The following is a 20,572-nucleotide window of genomic DNA, read 5'->3' as shown; positions in this document are numbered from 1 at the left end:
TAATAAGTCGAAGTGGCTAACTGGCAATTTATTTTTTATCAAAGATGAAATTTTCTTACCAGGTATCTAACTCTGTAACAATTAGCAAAGACTGAAGGCTTTTTATAGTGGGTTTCCAAGAAAAGAACCATTATTTTGTATATTCTTACTGCGTGGTTTGATGGTAAACGCTCCAATTTGTAAACGAATACATCTATCAAACCCTCTACTAAAATCAAGACGTCCTCAAGTTCTTGTTCTGATGGACTATGATCTGTGTAAACTTCAAATGGTCGGAACATTAGCTAAAACAAGGTTGATATAAAATCCTTAGCAGGAATTCATATTTCACATAAAATACACTGCTGAACAATTGATAGAGAGATCAAGTATAAATTTCTTTTTATATAGAGGGTCTTTGACTCGTACAAATATTTTAACAGTAGATTCTTGAGATCGAGAGTTGCATTTAGCCAAAGTACCTAACTTTTCAAATTTCACAGATACTTTTTAATTTTTCATCAAATAACTCGAAAACGGCGCATTATACGAGTAAATATGAAGAATACTTTTAATTTAGATAGCTAGACTCCCTACAGGCGACATATTGAACAGCTTGAACAGACGCAACATCATCTAAGACAAATAATGCACATCGGATGGTTCCACAAAGTTTCAAATACAGGAGTCTTGCAGCGCGCGAGTTGTATAACAATCGAGGCTTAAGTAACGAGGGCCCGACTCAGATTGAGCGGCCACATTCTGAGGAGGCAAGACACAAGACTCCCCAAAATAGCTCTGAATGACGAATTCACAGAGGGAACTCGGAAACCAGAAGGCCAGTTTAAGCGGTTCAAGGATATACTGCATCAATCCCTAAAATCAGTTAATGCCAATCATAACTGGGAACAACTTGTGTTAGACATATCACAGTGGAGGTCTTTGGTCCACAGTTATAATGGAGACTCGAGAAGAATACAGCGGCGGCCAGATCTGGTTGGGGACTATCCACGCCCGGAGTGTGGAAGGATCTGTAGGTCACGGTTGGGTCTCTTCTGTCAAAGGAGGGGACACAGTCGCAAGTAGCCCTAAGAAATTATAAGTTTGATCGCACCGATAGTTTTGCTTTTGAGTCTTTTTGTAGATTTATTCTCGGTAACGGGATACAGCAATGAACGAATGAATGAGATAGCGTCGATCTTAAGAGTTGGATATTTAGAATTTTTAGTATTTTTATGGTATGTAATGGTCATAATGAGAAAGGAAGACGTAGATGATATTCTGTGTTCGAAAAAGATTCATCAAATAAATGAAAAACTATTATAATATAATATAATATATTCCGAAATTCATTTCATTCAATGAAATGTTTGTGAGAACTAAAAATATCATATTTTTATGATGAGGAAAAAAGTATTTCTTTTGACCTCACGAATCTACTGGTGAAATATTTGTATGAGTAAAAGACATTCTTTCAGGAAAAACTGAGATGTCTTAAATTGATTTTATCATATTCTCTTTTCAATTTTTCACGCTCTTATCCTCTGAAATCCAAATTGTGGTAGTCAGATGGTGGCATAAGAAACCATGTGGTATTTGTTGCTAAGATTGTTTTTTTTTCTTGTTTGAATGTATAAGTTTGATTGGAATTGACAATAATTGAAAAAAATGGAAACTAGCTTTCCCAAAACATTCCATTTTTTCTTCATTCAATCTTTTCATTCTCTGTTATTCAAACCTAGTATTTCTCAAGAAAATCTATGAAAAAGAGACATTTTTAGGTGATTCCTTTCATTTGTTGAGCAGTGTATTTTTCACTATTTGAATAGCTCTTATCAAAACCTTCCTGAAACCTCTGGACTTAGATTTTCATTTCGAATTCACAAATATATATAAAGATACCAAAAAAATTTCTGAAAACCCACTTACTTTCTCCAAAATGTCCAACATTTCCACACACCTTTTAGTCTCACAGGAAACGCATAAACTAAGCAAGCATTTAGCCACTGCTGATCGTACTGTGATATTCGTGTCATTAACTATATTAGTACAGTGGGGAATAACGATGTTATCAATTAATTCTTCTTCATAACTTTTTCTACAAAAAGGAGTTCAGTTAGGTAATCATTAGCATACTGAGATGATGCTATATTAGCAACAGAGAGCAGCTGAGCAAATCTCAGACTAAAATTTTCAATAAAATGCATTAAACCTACCTATTCAAATGTGCAACCCCCGAAAGCACATTCAAAGCCGCCAATCTGATGTCAGTTCTGATTTCATCACTTTTGAAGAATTTATTCAGTAAATGGTTCAAGTTGGTAAGCCAGCATTGTTCCGTGGAAATAATGTCTCTAGACATGTATTCAATCAACCTCAATACACTGCTTTCTGGCCGACTATTAGCGCAGTTTTTGATTATGTCAAAGTACTGTCTCAGCGAGCCACTGAAGCAACCTGTATCGATTAAATTCTCTATCATATCGAGGGTTTCGTGCATTGGTGTCACTATCAAGTTGCTGGGTTGTTGGCCGATATTGCTTTCTGAAAATATAACTACAAATAATGAAAATAATAATGCATACAAAGTAAAGTTTTATGAAACTAATATTTGTCAGGCCATACATACCTAAGCTGTTCTGAACATGCTGAATAATATCTAGAACGGTGCTCCAAGCTGGTTTTGATAATTCTAACCCCAATTTCTGTACAAGATCATACATTCCTAAAATCACTTCGTAGCATATTAGAGGATGGTTGGTTCTGACTGCCTGGAAAAATTTATTTTTGAAACCCCCCCTATGTTGAGGAGCAAAAAGATATAATAATGATCATCAGCTTTTGTTGAATGTTCCGCTTAATTTTAGGGTCGCTATAAGAGACTAGATATGTGAGAATTACAGAAATTTTAAAGGCTTTACATTATTTTGGGTCCTGAAATCTCTCAGTAGCAGCTAATACTGTCTACTATTGGTTATTACATACCTCGAGTAACGACGGCAAAACAGCACTTGGAGGCACACATAAATTAGCTACAGGTTTGGAGCTCCATAAAGACATATGAATGAAAAACACAGCTCCTCTCAATAAATGGATCTGACTCTTCAGGCCTTGTTCCTCCAAAATCAAACACAAAGTGTACATTGAAGCATGACCCATGTGTGTGCCTAACAGATTTTTTCCAACCTGTAACAGAATTTCAAATAAAAAAGTGGAAGAAATCAACTGATGTTGAAATTGATATTTGACTGCACTAGTCTACTTTACCTTCCAAGCCTCTTGGCAGAAGTCTTCGTTATTAACTGTTCGACATAGGGCTCCGATCAATCTTGGCAATGCATCTGATGGCATATTGCTGTAAGCTATTACAGTTTCTAATATTTGAAGACAACAACTGATCGTCCTTGGTTCATAGGTGCCACAGCATAGTATACAAATAAGACTAAAATATGTTAATTATATTAATTTTTATATGAGAACAATACAAGCCAATTTTATTATTTTTTTTTAGGGAAGCAAATAAGGTTTAGTTCGATTTAATTATGGTAATTAACATAAGGTGAAAATATTCATATCAATTTATAAATTTATACTCACTCAACAAGACCAGAAAGTATGAAGCTATTTAAGCACACTGCATTGAATTTTATTATATTCAAAATCAATTCTAAATATTCAACCACATTATTTACATGTTGGATATCTGAATACCATCCAAGAAGAAATGGACCAATCTGAAAAAAAAATATATATATATATATATATAGAAAAATTTATATGATACAAAATAATGAACCAAAAATAATAATAAATATTCATGTTAGCCACACTTTGAAGAACTTACCTCTTCTTCAAAATGCTGCACGTTCTTGCCATTACTTGTTAGGGCAACCAAAAGCTGTAACCTCTGCCCAACATCTTGGGGATTATTGTGGGTCCTGATGAACCGAAAAAATTCGGCTCTTGTAATTTTGAGTTCTTCATTTTGGCGTTTTATTAAATTGATCAGGAAAATGAAACCTGTATTCCTCAGTTCCAGGTTATCAATAGAAAATATATCCTCTATGCTTTTCCACAACTTGGAAATGGTATCCTGAAAAAATAAATTGTCCACTCCACAAAATGTCTGAAGAAAATTTCAATAGCAGTTTCAAACTGATGAAAATATGTTCATTACGAAAGTTTAAGTGCACAAGTTCTCAAATCAGTTTCAACAATAGTGAAAAAGTATTAATATATTGACTTTCAAAGATACGCTGTAAGGATTGATTAATTGTATACTCAGAGATTGTCTAGCAGAATATTTTGAAAGAAGCATGCATATTTTTTGAAACTCATTGTATATTTTTTCTTGCAGCATCACGAATGGAAGGGATAAAAATAAAAAATTTTAATCTGCCTTCAGTCCAACTTATAGTCAAATGGAAACAGATTTCAGTGCTATGTCTATGGGTACATAAGGACATGGAAACAGAATACTCCGTGTCTCCTCTAAGTTAATGAGGGATTTGGCAGAAACCTCATTTCAAATTATTACTAGATCTTCTTAATTCTTACAGTATCGAGGTTGCTGCAGGAAACTCGTTCAGTTATATCTTTCAACCGCTTGATTCTCTGTGGCACAGGAGTCTCTTTTCCAATATCTCTCAGTATATCATCACTGAGCTCAAAAGAACCTCTGCTCCTAGTGCCTGTAATGAAAACATTGTGAATGGAATATCCTACAAACTACAAGAACAAACCTTGATTTCGACGAAAAAACTGCTTGAATTTATCGTGGAAACTTTTATTATCTTTGTCTCTAGACGACATCGTGTTTTTTTGTATATCAATATTTAATTAAAATTTAAAAACCTCAAAAACCTAGAAAAAATCAAAACCGCCTAACCTAAAATATTTGTTTTGACTTTTGATTTGACACTTCGTGTCAAATGTCAGGAAGTTCACCGACTTCACTCATGTCAGTCAATTCTGACATTCGCTTGTACCAATATTTATAATCAATCAATTATTTTATTTTATCTCCATTCTTATGTGACTTATTCTTTGCAGTTTCTGGATGATCTAATGTAATTGCAGTTCTTGCAAACTTGTCTTCCAGCTTATATCTACATTATTATGTGATTATGAATTTTTCAGGATGCTTTTTGTTCTGACAAACTTTGAAGTGTAAACTTGATTCAAATAGCAATGAACAACAACAGTTGAACAATTTGAGAGCCTTAAACTCTCCAAACGAACAAAAACAAGATTTTCAAAGATAAAAAACCACAGTACAAAATGTGTTCAAGTTATTCTCAAGAATGTTATTAAATAATTAAGGCCACCATCAAATCCTTTTCAAGGAGTTCTCACATACAAGCTATGATAGAAAACTTCTCAAGACAAATGTTCAGAGGTTCCAGTGGGACATATAACGTATACGCTTTAGAACTGGCTGCCACAACGTTTCGAAAGTTTAAAGGTCTGGAATTGACTGTACACTTCCTAGACCGTACAGAACATGTTTTTCATGTTGACAAACGTTCCAAAGGTTCCGTGCTATTAGATCTTGTTTACCACCACCTGGAACTGGTTGAAAAGGATTATTTTGGATTACAATACCCTGAAGATAAGTCAGGCACCTCGACTGAATGTATGGTAAGATTTTGATTAAATAATCACGGATAAGAATGTTTTGTGATAAGGATCCTGGAAGTAATCTGTAATGAATTATTTTTAGATTTGGCTGGATCCGTCGAAAACCTTGAAGAAACAGCTGACAAATTGTCAGACAAATCTGTATTTCCGTGTTAAGTTTTATGTTTCCGATCCTAGTAAATTGCAGCATGAATATACTAGGTATCAATTTTATCTACAAATTAAGAAAGACATATTCGAGGAAAGATTGCTTGTTCCACCTAGCACTTCCATCTTGCTAGCAAGTTACATGGTACAATGTAAGTAAAATCAGTATAATAAGTGCCTTCAATATTATCACTCTGCTCTAGTTTTTGATTGATGAAGATAAGAATTTTGAGCTCAAAGAATTTTTTTTTTATTCAACAACCAGAAAATATGCACCATTTAAGATAAATCAACTTCATAGTTCGGAAACAATTGGAATTGGATTTCTTTGAAAAATATAATCTTTTCGCTTGCAGCTGAACTGGGAGATTACTGTCCAGAAGAACATGATAAGAACTATTTATCGAATTTGCAACTCATCCCAGGACAAACTCCTGAATTGGAAGAAAATATAATGGAACTTCATAAACTACACAAGTAAGTGTTATTGTAGTTCAAAAATTTCGTTTCTTAGTTTGAGGATCAGTACCTACACATCGGTTTCCACAATCACAATATGTTAGGTTAGAGAATACTCACATGTTACACTGCACCTGAATGAAAAATTTCTTTCAGAGGAAAACTTCCAGCTGTCGCAGAATTTCATTTTTTAGATCATGCCAAAAAAATTGATATGTATGGAGTGGATCTACACAATGCATTGGTAAGTCTTAATAATAATAATCTTTATAGATTTGAAATTTGCATGTTCGTGCAGAAAGCGAAAGGGAAATCAGTAGCCGATTCTTATGTGGATCGAAAGGAAATCAATATTTATTAGCAGCATCTTTTTTTTCAGGATAGTACAAATAAGAGTATCCAATTAGGTGTGACACATATGGGTCTTGTCATATTCAGAAACAATATTAAATTGAACACCTTCTCTTGGTCGAAAATTATGAAGATCTCCTTCAAGAGAAAACAGTTTTTCATTCAGCTGAGGAGAGAACCTGTAAGTGGAAATTTCATTTTTTATACAACCTCACGTTTTCACCGTTCTAAACCAACAAATATTCGTTTCAGTCCGAAGACTATGACACTGTTTTAGTCTTCAATATGGAGTCGTACAGATCGGCCAAGAAACTCTGGAAGAGTTGCGTAGAACACCACACATTCTTCCGTTTGCATTCGCCCAAGGTGAAACGAAAATTCCCCTTTTCGTTGGGGTCGAAATTCTCGTATTCTGGAAGGACGGAAATCCAGACAGTTATTGACGTGCAACAGAGGGGAAAGATCGAACATAAGTTTGTGAGGTCCCCCAGTCGACAAATAGTGAGTAGGGCTTTTGATCTTTCGAAACATTTTGGAATTGTCCATGTGTGAACTTGTCTGCAACAACAATAATTGTCTCTTATGGGGGTTTACGTAGAGTTCCTAAGATCTAAGGCCTTCCAAGGGAGGAACAATCTCATTGGCAGATGGCGTTCTCTTTATCGCAGTTTGCCGATTAGATTGGTTTGTTTTTTTTTGGTCTTAGTTCTTAGCATGGACCTTAATCCTGGCAATGTAAGCTTAAACTTAATTGTCACATTTGAAAACTGAAAAACTCAACATCGACCCTTTGAGTTGCAAAAACATTTCAGAGAAGATACTTCATTTGAGAATGTTGTTTATTGTTTCGAAGATTCATATGTCATTAACGCTTGCTAAGTCATCATTTTTGCCGTATTCTCCCCAGGTAAAGCACATAATTTCTACGGGACCGTCGATGGAAGAGAAGACAAAAACGTTTTTAACTCCCAACAGATCAACCAGATCTTACGATAATAAGGTCACCTCTTTAGGATCAAAGGGGCCCAGAAAAGCTTGGGGCGCCGAATCGCAAATTTCGAGCGAGTAAGTACCATATTGTGAAGTTTATCAATAATAAAAAATATACAAATCCAATTATACAGGGTGTATTTAAAGGTGATGCTTTTTTTCAACAGAAGGTAGAGCTGGTCAAAATGAAGCGTTTCACCAAAAATCACCTATACAAAACTTTCAAAATGACAAAGTTGAAAAAAAAATTGAAAATGATTACTGAAATAGATCCTAACACGACCCTAGACCCTTTTTTCAGCTGAATTATCGCAAAGCAGTGGAAAAAACTTATCTCCTGATTCGACCATGTGGTTTCGTTTAGGATATTGGCTCGTTCGATATTTACGTGGTAATGAGAATCGAAACTTAGGATTGCCGAATTGTTCTCATTATTTTTAGTAACTTACACGATTTTATGTAATGGCTCATTTTGATACCAACTGACAGAAGAGACGTAGGACACAAGTGTAGAAAAAAAAATAATTCTTCAAAATCTCACCGATAAAATTCGTCTAAATTATTCACGAATTTTTTCACAATGGGCATCACAATCTTCTTGTTCGAACATTCCAACAATTGTCCTAAAAATAGAATGAAATCTTAGCATTTTTTTAACATAACTAACATAATCACTTTCAAGATTTTACCTCGATTGTCTACATTATTTTTTTCGCCCCAAATTGCACGATACAACAATTATGATTCTCTCAAAAGTGACCTAATGCATCTAATCCGATGAACTTGGTACTGAACCATTGATTGTCCAGCCATATGTTTATGTTTTGTTTCGTTTTTGCGATGCCGGAGTCGCCTTCCACAGTCCCTTACTTGGAATTCAATGAAATTTTGTCGAACTTCTAGTTTGTATCTCAGCCATCTTGGATATTTTATATAGAAAATTTTTGATTGAACGACTTATTTTGATGAGTTCTACCTTCTCTCAAATAAAAGCTTCACCTTTGAGAACAGCCTGTATTCCATTTCATTGTTATTCCACAGAGATGGGGATAATTTGGAAAAGCCCATTGATGCTCCATTTTCGCCTGGCAAGATCCTCAGCTATGCGGATGATGATATACCTTCCCCAGTGTCAAATGGACTGTATGACACCCCTCCGTACAGTGCTAGTCATTCACCAGTGTCTCAGATGGTCGAAGAACCATCCGTTAGTATAACACTATTTCCTGACGCAGAAGGAAAATATGGATTCAATGTGAAAGGTATCGTTTCTTCACAAACAGATTTCACGAAATCCGTTTCATTAGAGCGTTTTTTTTTTTAATCTGTGGAAATTTATTTTTGTGACCCATATGGCAATGACAATGCCAGTTCTCGTCACTTTTATTTTAACACTCGGTTGGCCATGGAAATTTTACACATTTCACTCTGTATAGTACGAAAATGTGGGGTTATGAAGCTTGTCAAATCATTTTTGTGTTTTAAATCAACGCCATGTTGCCCGTTCTACGTAAAAGTTTTTGTTATCACGTATTTTATCACAATGTTGAATCTCTTCGGAAAATATGTGACGAACATAATTGAAGTTTATACAAACTGATTGAAGGCATACCAAATCCAGTTATTTGCATGGAAAATATAAGAGATCAGTATAATATCATAATATGCACTAGCTTGAGGAGAGTTAATGTTCGTTATCTTCTTTGGCTAAAGTTTGAATACATTATATCAGTTGTAGATTTCAAAAAAATCAACCAGAAGATGAAATGCATATGATGCAGTGGTTAGGAATGGGTATCTCTTGAAGGAATTAACAGATAATTACAAGAATGTTAAATTCTTTAACAAAAATCATCTTGCATCAATATAACTAAAAGGAATTGAAGGATGTTTCAATTCAAGATGAACTTCACCTTTGAACAAAAATTTCATGGGAATAAACAATTAACAGAAAGACTGGCCCGTATTTGTTTCTGTTTATCTTAATACATTGATATAATAACAATAATTTATTGGTACCTTAAGACATTTACAATGTATAGGACAAGTCAAATGCCACCACTTTTTTGGGTCTCCCAATACAAGGAAATTCTTTGTCATCCTCTTCATCCACAATCTTTCTGATTGTTGAAATATTCATCTGAAATATAAGTCGTTTAGATTCAGATGAAACATTATATAAATTCTCTTACATTGAATATGTTCGCTACCGTCTGTCGTATTGTGGATTTTAGAATATCAGGGTAAAACTATTTGCATGAGCGGACCTGAAACCCTGTCCCTTTTTTCAATCACTTTCGACATTTTCGTAATAAAAATTGATATTAGTTGTGGCAACGGCGTTCTGACATCAACGACATTTCATGAGTGCCAACCTTACTCCTCTAGTTACAAAAACTTGGGAAAATTATTTCATGGCCAACGGACTGCTAAAATAAATGTGAATGGAGTATAATTTCCTATATCGAAATTTTGTTGACCGGTGTAATTTTTTTCTCAGGTGGGGTCACGCAAAGTCTTCCAATTGTAGTTATGAGGGTAGCCCCAAACACCCCTGCCGACACTTGTACACCGAGACTATCGGAGGGGGATCAAATTTTACAGATCAACGGCAAAGATATGTCCACTGCCTCGTACGAAGAAGCTGTTAAACTTATCCAAGAAGCCAGGACTACGAATGACGGTGAGCAAAATGAATATGTTCAATTGTTCGATGTAACACATGGCCTTCTTCAGGGAAACTCGTTCTGCAAGTGAAGCCAAACGTCATTTACAGCGGTCTAGACGATTACGAAGAACCGCCCTATCAGTATGTGCCGTTGGGAGATGTACAAACCGTCCAATCAGGAAACGTCCTGGAACAGAGCATGTTGCTACTCGCTGACGGACTAGCGAGCGGCGCTGTGGTGGTGAGATTCGAAACGCTCTATAGGAAGCACCCGGATATGACTTGCGATGAGGCCTTGAAACCAAAGAATATAAATAAAAACAGATACAGGGATATATCCCCATGTAAGTTAGTTTTTTATGCATCATGAAAGTGAGTTTATACAGTAAAGAGAATAATAATTAGAATGAAACGAGAAATGATTATTGCCCTCATACATTCTTATTCAATTTTATTTGCCTGATAAATTCGCCCTTATATTACTTATACAGATGCGGAAAAATATTTTTTCACAGTGGAGAAAAGTATTTGTTCCAGATATAGATTTTTGTTATTTAAACGATCCACACAGGTTGAACCTGAACACGGGGAATACCGTGGATCAATGAAGTGTAAAAAGGAGAAGTTTATCAATACAGCACTTGAAGGTCTGTAGGTTGAAGCTCTCCTCATACCTCTACCTCTATGCATGGTGAGTATTTGACTCATACTTGAGGTTGAAAAAAAATTTCTTTTTCTATACCATTTTTTCCGATTCGGCCCTGATGAAAAGATACAGCCATTTAAAGTTTTCATAATTAGCTGAGCTACACCTGGAAAAACAAAATTCGCTTCAGAATAACAAGCTAAATCTATGACACTACACATCTGTGGATCTTTTAAACACAGGTGAATTCAGCCAAAGTTCCCAATTCTCAGAAAACCACAGATACTTTTCATTTTTGAACATTACTCGAAAACGGCGCATTATACGAGAAAATATGAGGAATGATTTTATTTTACAAAATTTCCAAATATTCATTAGATAGCGTTAAACCTAGTTTTAAGAGTTGGGTTCTTTGAATTTGAATCTACTGTCAAAATATACTAACCCAGAAGGAGCTGTAAATTTCAATTTTTTTTTTTTTTTTGGTAAAACATAGATAGTATAGCAAGGAGTAAATGTTTAAATTTGGAGAAAAAAACGAAGGCTTTACAATTTTTTTATTGAATTTGTCAATAATGCGTTTGTTCAACGCGGTTATCTATACACCCCTCAACACGTCTTGGCATTGATGCAAGAAGATGGTCTATTTCTTCTTGAGGGTTACTATCACAAGCTACCTGTACTTCATGTCTCAGAATCACCTAAGTCCGTGAAGGCTGGGGTAAATTTCCGAGCCTTCTACCCATGATGTCCCAAACATGCTCTATGGGCGAAAGATCGGATGATCTGGAAGGCCATGGCAAAAGATTCACATGGGTCGCTTCAAAAAAGTTTAAACTAACTCTGGCAACATGAGGTCGAGCATTATCTTGCTGAAATATTGGATTCTCGAGCCGGTTAAGGTAAGGGAGAACATATGGCTCCACTGTTTCTTGAAGGTAACGCAGCGCTGTCATGTTACCTCGAATAAACACTAAAGGTGACCTACTTCCATGTGCAATAGCACCCAATACCATAACGCCTACTGTCCGGTGTTCATGACGCTCAACATTAAAATGAGGTTCACGTCTTTCTCTTCGACGTCTTCTTAGTCTTCTTCGGCCATCATGTGCACCCAAGGAGAATCGAGATTCATCAGAAAAGACGACCTGATGATGATGCAATTCCATATTGCAATGTTTTCGTTCTCTGCACCACTGTAATCGTTGCCGTCTTTCCTCAACCGGAAGAGATAACACAAGATGGGGTCGATAATGCTGCAGTCCAAACGGTAAACCGTTCGGACAGTTACAGGATGGCCTTGTTCTCCTAACCATCCATCAGCCAAAGATCGAGTTGTCGCAAATCGGTCTCTAATGTCCATAAGTCTTAGACGCCGATCTTGAACTTCATTTGTGCCCCTTCGACGTCTTGTGCCTACTCTTCTTCGATTTTGGGCATCATCAAACCACGCTTGACAACATCTCATAACAGTAGTTGGATTTCTGTTCCTACGGTTAGCGATTTCTCGAAATGACAACCCTGCCTCCCGTAGACCAATAATTCGACCTCTTTCAAATTCTCTTAGCTGGCGATAAATTCTGCGTACACGTACTCTAGGCATTTTAACAACAACTAAACATCGACTTTGGATCTCCTCGAACAGCTGGTTTGTTGTAAAATTTAAGAAATTTGCAAAAAACGACTACAATATTTAAGTAACAAAAAATGTTTTCATGAAAAAACCTTCACCATTTTTTTCCAAATTTTAATCATTCACTCCTTGCTATACCATCTATGTTTCACCAAAAAAAAAAAATTTAAATTTAAACAGCTCCTTCTGGGTGTTGCAGTTTCTTTGTCGGTTAGTATATTTGTACAAGTCAAAGACTCACTCTGTATATTATTAAAATCGTGCACTTGGAAAATACGAATTTAGTGGATGGCGGAAAATAATTTTGAATTTACTGACACAGGGTAGTGTAGCAATTAGAATCATCAAACACAGGGTATACTACACTTACCGAACATGTGTATCTCGGTGGAGGACCATCGAACAGAGCTATTAAGATGATACGAAAAATGTGCATCTTCGGAAAAAATCATTAGTTTTTGGTAACCGACAAGCATCATCCACACACTTGATAAATACTGAAAGAGGAACTTTTCATTTTGTAAAATCCTTGTTTCAGACGATACAACCAGGGTGATCCTCAAAAACGACATCAACGGGGACTACATCAACGCAAACTATGTAAATATGACCATCAATGGTACCGAAATGGTGAACAGGTACATCGCAACTCAAGGTCCCCTCCAATCCACAACCGACGATTTTTGGCAAATGATCTTCGAAGAAAAATGCACGTTGATCATCATGTTAACCACTCTGGTAGAGAGGGGTAGGACCAAGTGTCACAAGTATTGGCCCAGCGTTGGGGAATGCCTGACTGTACAAAACACCACCGTAAAGTGCATCAAGGAGGAGACGGATCTGACCGGAAGCGTCGTCTATAGGGATTTCATTCTGACGGATGGCGACGTAAGTTGTGTCTATACAGGGTGGGACTTTTTTTTTAGATGGAATGCCCAACTTTTCATCCGATATCAATCAAATACGCATCTAATGATGCATCATGTTCCTAACGAAAACTTCATGGTTTCGGAAATAAAGTAAAATTTCTATTTAAATGAGAGTTTTCAGCGTACGGCTTCAGTTGCTACCGTAGAATTATTGCCACGTTTATTTTGTAATATTCTAATATGATTGAAAACTCGACTGAAGGTGTTTGTCTTATTCATACATTTTTGTCTGATAAAATAAGCCAAGCAGTCTGAAAACCCTCATTTTCTAGAAATTTGACTTTATTTCTAACATGATGTTCTAGTATAGGAACATGATACATCGTTAGATGCGTATTTTGATGTTCTCTGAGAATTTTAGATGAAAAATAGGTTTTTGCCGTTTTTATATCGAGTGATAAGAGGAAAAATTTTGGAACACATAGTATATCACAAACCTAGTTTTTTCTACATATCAACCTTGAAGGTTAATTCATTCATCAACGGATAAATTTTTTCCTTTGCTTTGCGATAATTCAGATCACAAATGATCTAGGGCCGCATTAGGATCTATTTCAGTAATTATTTTCAAATTTTTCTTCAACTTCGTCATTTTGAAAGTTTCGTAAAGGTGATTTTTGGTGAAACGCTTTGTTTTAACCAGTTCTACCTTCGGTTAGAAAAAAGCTACACCTTTAAATACATCCTGTAAAATGATGTTCTAGATAACTTAACAAAAACCACGAATAAGGAGAAATATACGGGGTGAGTCTTCGACTCGTACAAATATTTTAACAATAGATTCTTGAGGTCCAATGAAAATTTTTTTCCTTACCATTTTTTCAGAATCGGCTCGATTTAAAAGATGCAGGCTATTGAAAAACCAAAAAATAATGTTATTTTTAGGCCTATCTCACAAACGGTTTTACCGAATGAAATGAATTTCGGAATATAGTTTTTCTTTTATTTGATCTGTTATTTGAACACAAGATATCATCTGCGTCTTCCGGTTTTTCATTAGTACCATTACGTACTATAAAAATACCAAAAATTCAAAGAACCCAACTCTTGATGTTCAAAAATTTTGAAAAATGGGATACTTCGGCTGAATTCAACTCTGTTTAAAAGATCCACAGATGTGTAGTGTCACAGATTCAGCTAGTTATTCTGAAGGTAATTCCGTGTTTCCAGGAGTAGCACAGCTCATTATGAAAACTCTTTTTATCAGGGGCGGAAATCGGAATCGGAAAAATGGTATAGGAAAAAAGGTTTCTTTTGACCTCAAGAATCTACTGTTGAAATATTTGTACGAGTCAAAGACTCTGCTCACCCTGTACACGTGACCCCTATCAATTGTTGAAGAGTATATAAACCCTAGCAGACATTGGCATCTTTTAATTGCATTTCCATGATCCTATGAACCTAATGGTACCTGGCACACAGCCAGGAGTACTAGTCCTTTCAAGATACCGATAGATTCGGATGACTTGGGACGACAGTCCTGTAACTTGGGACAATTACCATTCTTACCATTTATGTGTGAAGGAACAAACTTATAAGATTGTGTAGCGTCTTTTCGGTTAGTTTAACAATTAATTCCGGTTGAGTTTTCCGTGACCGGAGATTCGGGTGACTTGGGACAGTCCTGTAACTTGGGACAATTGCCACCCTTGCAGATTTCTTTGTTTCTTACCATTTATGTGTGAAGGAACAAACTTATAAGATTGTGTAGCGTCTTTTCTGTTAGTTTAACAATTAATTCCTGTTGAGTTTTCCGTGACCGGAGCGTTTGAATTGACTGGAATTCAGGAGAGTAAAAGCGCGTTTTTTTATGGCCTTATACTTTCTAGTGTCCTGTACATGTATTACACTTTGTGCATGTGTCATTTTTTTTTTCTGGATACGTGGGATATTGGGAAATTAGATATGTCATTAAACAAGGTTGTTTACAAATCAAACGGCAACACGGATCTCATTCATTTACTTTGTTATTTCATAGGGTGACTTCGGACAATGCCGAATAGATACAAGCGGCGCATTGGCAGCAGGAAATATGCCGATTTTTCGCAGGATATTATTATTTACGTTATTTCCACAAAGAAATCTCCAAAGAATGAAAGAAATCAAAGTTCCCTTGTTTTGTTTAGTTTTTTTACATTTGAGTTGTAATATAATTACTTTCAATATAATACGGGTTTATCATTCAATTTCCTTCCAAATTTCAACTATATAACCACAAATTCTAATTTTCCAAAACTATACACCGTCCCAAGTCACCTATTCCATTTGAGAGTTGAGAAATCAATAGATTTTAACCTGTGTCCCAAGCCTCTCAAATCGGTGGGTCACTTGGGACAAGCATATTTTATTTTTTTCTTAATTTATATCCGAATTCTGAAGCATGGTATATATCCTAATCAATAGTCTGAGTCATTAAGTATATTTGAACCTCTTTCTCACATGAAAATAGGTCACCGTTTTTGAAATATGTCAAGTTGATTCTCAAAATCGTCCCGAATCTACGGTATTCTTATCTTTCTGTCCAACCCTAAAGAATGAAGATAATAACAACTCGTGTTGTAAATACCGTTTGCCCCATTTGTACATTTTTTTCTTCACAGACCGAGGAGCTCAGAGAAATCAAGCATATTCAGTACGTCGTTTGGCCGGATCACGGTGTGCCTGCCTCACCATCGGAGTTCCTGTCGTTCACCGACATCGTTAGAGAAGCCAGAAAGGGCGACGCCCCAGTCGTCGTACATTGCAGCGCCGGAATCGGACGCACCGGCGTCCTTATACTGATGGACACGGCCTTGTGCCTGATCGAAAACGAAGAACCCGTGTATCCGTTGGAAATCGTCAAAGTTATGAGGGAACAAAGAGCCATGATGATTCAAAATGCTGTGAGTATTCCTTCCTTTGAATTTTCGTGTCACACTTGCCACTTGTGGACACACTTTTTACCGTATATACTAATGTAGGAGTCCCTTGAATATCTTCATTGAGTTCACTAGCTTTGATGTTCCCACCCTGAGTTACACAGAGTGAGTCTTTGACTTGTACAAATATACTAACTGACAAAGAAACTGCAACACCCAGAAGGAGCTGTTTAAATTTTAATTTTTTTTTTGGTAAAACATAGATGGTATAGCAAATAATAAATGATTAAAATTTTGAAAAAAATGGTGACGGTTTTTTCATAAACACATTTTTTGTTACTTGAATATTGTAGTAGCATTTTGCAAATTTTTTAAATTTTACAACAAACCAGCTGTCGTCGGTTGTGGATTGGAGGGGACCTTGAGTTGCGATGTACCTGTTCACCATTTCGGTACCATTGATGGTCATATTTACATAGTTTGCGTTGATGTAGTCCCCGTTGGTGTCGTTTTTGAGGATCACCCTGGTTGTATCATCTGAAACAAGGATTTTACAAAATGAAAAGTTCCTCTTTCAGTAATTATCAAGTGTGTGGGTGATGCTTGTCGGTTACCAAAAACTAATGATTTTTTCCGAAGATGCACATTTTTCGTATCATCTTAATAGCTCTGTTCGATGGTACTCCACCGAGATACACATGTTCGGTAAGTGTAGTATACCCTGTGTTTGATGATTCTCATTGCTACACTACCCTGTGTCAGTAAATTCAAAATTATTTTCCGCCATCCACTAAATTCGTATTTTCCAAGTGCACGATTTTAATAATATACAGAGTGAGTCTTTGACTTGTACAAATATACTAACCGACAAAGAAACTGCAACACCCAGAAGGAGCTGTTTAAATTTTAATTTTTTTTTTTTTTGTGAAACATAGATGGTATAGCAAGGAGTAAATGATTAAAATTTGGAAAAAAATGGTGAAGGTTTTTTCATGAAAACATTTTTTGTTACTTAAATATTGCAGTCGTTTTTTGCAAATTTTTTTAATTTTACAACAAACCAGCTGTTCGAGGAGATCCAAAGTCGATGTTTAGTTGAAAAGAAAACCTAGAGCACGTGTACGCTTAGCTAAGTGAATTTGAAAGCGGTCGAATTATTGGTTTACGGGAGGCGGGGTTGTCATTTAGAGAAATCGCTAACCGTACGAATAGAAATCCAACTACTGTTATGAGATGTTGTCAAGCGTGGTTTGATAATGTCCAAAATCGAAGAAGAGTAGGCACCAGACTTCGAAGGGGCACAAATGAAGTTCAAGATCGGCGTCTAAGACTTATGACCATTAGAGACGGATTTGCGACTACTCGATCTTTGGCTGATGAGTGGTAAGGAGAACAAGGCCATCCTGTAACTGTTCGAACGGTTTACCGCCGTATAAGGTCTTTTGGACTGCATCATTATCGACCCCATCTTGTGTTACCTCTTACGGTTGAGCATCGACGGCAACGATTACAGTGGTGGAGAAAACGACAACATTGGAATGTGGAATGGCATCAGGTCCTCTTTTCTGATGAATCTCGATTCTCCTTGGGTGCACATGATGGCCGAAGAAGACTAAGACGACGTCGAAGAGAAAGACGTGAACCTCATTTTAATGTCACATACACCGGACAGTAGGTGTTATGGTATTGGGTGCTATTGCACATGGAAGTAGGTCACCTTTAGTCTTTATTCGAGATAACATGACAGCGCTGCGTTACCTTCAAGAAATAGTGGAGCCATATGTTCTCCCTTACCTTAACCGACTCGAGAATCCAATATTTCAGCAAGATAATGCTCGACCTCATGTTGCCAGAGTTAGTTTAAACTTTTTTGAAGCGTTCCATGTGAATATTTTGCCATGGCCGCCCAGATCCCCCGATCTTTCGCCCATAGAGCATGTTTGGGACATCATGGGTAGAAGGCTTGGAAATTTACCCCAGCCCCCACGGACTTTGGCGGCTCTGAAACACGAAGTACAGGTAGCTTGGGATAGTATCCCTCAAGAATAAATAGACCATCTTCTTGCATCAATGCCAGTCGTGTTGGGGAGTGTATAGATACCGCGGTGGACAAACACATTTTTAACAAATTCAATAACAAAATTTGTAAAACCTTCGTTTTTTTTCTTCAAATTTTAACCATTTACTGATTGCTATACTATCTATATTTCACCAAAGAAAATTTAAAATTTAAACAAAATATAGGAAAGGAAAAAAAGTGTTTCTTTTCACCTCAAGAATTTTCTGTCAAAATATTTGTACGAGTCAAAGACTCACCCTGTAGTGCTGTCAGACTCAATGAATCATCTTCAGTGCAGTGTTCAGACGACTCTTTTGGCAACAATAAATAACATTGTTGCTTTAGTAGTTCACATGTAGCCAGACTCATTTGTTCAATTCTCCCCAAATTAATTACCAAACTTTCTTTACAGAGTCAATATAGGTTCGCTTGCGAATGTGTCTACGCTGCCTTCATGAGAAGGGCCCTGCAGTCCAAAAAGGAAGAGGTTGAAGAGAACGGATGATAATGTTTTTTAATCACAGTAAAGAGTAGTTCTGAAACTTTATTATATTAAAATAGAATGTATAAACACTGTCCAAAGAGCTCAAAGATTATAAGAATCGTCCATGATGTAGAGGAATGAGATGAATCAGGTTGTCGGAGGTATCAAATCATATGTTGTGATAACATCGGATGGGCTATCATCATATTTTAACGCTCAATGCAGTATCATGTCTTGGTCATTCGAAGAAATCACTTATTGGATGTTGCAATTGGGTACATTTTGAAAGTAGGCCATCGAAATAGTCAAATTTCGCATCTTTTATCGGTAAATCGTAAATTCTGGTCACAAAGGTTATTTTGTTGATGTGAAACTTTGAAAATGTCGGAATTATTCGGAATGCATAGACATATCAATAAGATGTGATGGCTCCATTCAATAATTTCAATTTCCTCACCAACAGTTAATATTTTAAATTTGGAGAAATTATTTTATTTTTAGCAACACGCTGAACGCTTATTTACGCAACACGCGCTTATCCATCCATTTTGAACTTGGTTGATTCAAAATAATTCAAGAAAAAAATCCGTCCAATCGCCGTCCAGGATATTTGTACTCATTGGTCAGATTTAAAAGTTCACAATGATGGATTAAACTTCCAAATTTAATGAAATAGAATATGTAAGAAGAGATCGTTTCTTCAGGCTGATTTGCCTTAACAACCCATAAAAAATGAATTTCATAAATACCGAGACCAAAACACTACTCTTTTCTAACGATGAGTTGAATCTGTACTACCTACCCAAAGACATAGAGATATGAACTGAGCATTCTCTTTCCATCTGCGCATGAAATACGGCCAAAAAAAGTGACAGGAAGAAAATGAACATCAGGCTAGCTAATTGTCATTTTCTAGAATTTTGATTGGTCCACACTCACGTCCATGTCAACAGAAACAGAAGAGACAGGTCTTGGCCTGACGATCATTTCTCTCTTTCTATAAAATAGCCAATTTCATACTGGTATTGCTCAGTCCATGTCTCTATGTCTATGTACCTACCCCTGTTTCTGGGTATAACCTCATTCTTGTCAGTTTTTTCGAACTAACTTATATTTGTTTAAATTTGCTCTTCCTTTCCGATGTTACCAGAATATTATGCCGTTATTACTAATTCGTAAATTTATGATCTATTTTCAGTGGAAATTCTTATTCTTCTCATCAATCCTGAACATATTTTGAATATTCAAATGTGGTGAATTTTATTCCTTCTTTTTTTTAAATGTCTCGAGCTCAGTCATTTTTATCCATACTTTGTATTTTCGTCCCAAAAACTAATAGTTTATGTGTAGTTGGAATGATAATTTTTTATGCTTTTAGTATTAATAGATTGTCCCGAAAATTGATGGAGGTAGCTTTTATAAAATTATGTACAAATATCAATGATTGTGAGTGTAACGATATTGTGACAATTTTGCGTTTTTGCAAGACTGACTGACCTACTTTTGCTAGTTTAGTGCCATAGATAGTCCTGGCCTATTAATCGTTGTTGATTTTAAGGTATTTTAATTCATAAGTGACGAAAAAATTCACATTTGACCATCCAAAAAGAATAGAAACGAAAATGATAGATATTTTATGAGATAAATTTTTATTTTATGAATAACATTATACAGATACGAATATAGAATAATAAACTATTTATTGGCGTATTTTATTACCAATCTCTAC

The 20,572-nt window shown here is 36.0% G+C and overlaps 2 protein-coding genes across 5 annotated transcripts in view; one reads left to right on the top strand and one right to left on the bottom strand.

Moving 5' to 3' along the window:
* LOC123318039 (tuberin) overlaps positions 1–4,897 on the bottom strand; it is a 28,750-nt gene extending 23,853 nt beyond the window's left edge. For 2 of the 3 annotated variants that reach the window (XM_044904712.1, XM_044904714.1), the window contains exons 1-10: positions 4,722–4,897; positions 4,537–4,670; positions 3,824–4,072; positions 3,577–3,713; positions 3,247–3,421; positions 2,965–3,165; positions 2,609–2,750; positions 2,196–2,535; positions 1,909–2,077; positions 60–284 (exon numbers count right to left, since the gene is read on the bottom strand). In XM_044904712.1, coding sequence (XP_044760647.1) covers positions 60–284; positions 1,909–2,077; positions 2,196–2,535; positions 2,609–2,750; positions 2,965–3,165; positions 3,247–3,421; positions 3,577–3,713; positions 3,824–4,072; positions 4,537–4,670; positions 4,722–4,791 — 1,842 coding nt within the window. In that variant the 5' untranslated portion in view covers positions 4,792–4,897. The remainder of the gene's footprint in view (positions 1–59; positions 285–1,908; positions 2,078–2,195; positions 2,536–2,608; positions 2,751–2,964; positions 3,166–3,246; positions 3,422–3,576; positions 3,714–3,823; positions 4,073–4,536; positions 4,671–4,721) is intronic. The other variant, XM_044904713.1, reaches the window with a different exon arrangement.
* Positions 4,898–4,915: 18 nt separating this feature from the next.
* On the top strand, positions 4,916–20,543 carry LOC123318041 (tyrosine-protein phosphatase non-receptor type 4). Of its 2 annotated transcripts, XM_044904716.1 has the most exons (14): positions 4,916–5,048; positions 5,119–5,619; positions 5,702–5,918; positions 6,123–6,243; positions 6,382–6,469; positions 6,605–6,757; positions 6,829–7,077; positions 7,484–7,641; positions 8,608–8,828; positions 10,067–10,249; positions 10,303–10,578; positions 13,052–13,401; positions 16,043–16,324; positions 18,772–20,543. In XM_044904716.1, the coding sequence occupies exons 2-14, from the start codon at positions 5,344–5,346 to the stop codon at positions 18,862–18,864; spliced, it is 2,667 nt and encodes an 888-aa protein (XP_044760651.1). In that variant the 5' UTR covers positions 4,916–5,048; positions 5,119–5,343; the 3' UTR covers positions 18,865–20,543. The 2 variants fall into 2 exon arrangements, with proteins under 2 accessions (XP_044760651.1, XP_044760650.1); XM_044904715.1 differs by having other exon boundaries at positions 4,976–5,619.
* The last annotated feature ends 29 nt before the right edge of the window (positions 20,544–20,572 follow it).

Source organism: Coccinella septempunctata, chromosome 7 (genome assembly GCF_907165205.1).
Source record: "Coccinella septempunctata chromosome 7, icCocSept1.1, whole genome shotgun sequence".
Classification (NCBI taxonomy): domain Eukaryota; kingdom Metazoa; phylum Arthropoda; class Insecta; order Coleoptera; family Coccinellidae; genus Coccinella; species Coccinella septempunctata.
The sequence above is the reverse complement of the archived record's forward strand: the minus strand, read 5'-3'. Positions and strand labels throughout refer to the sequence as shown.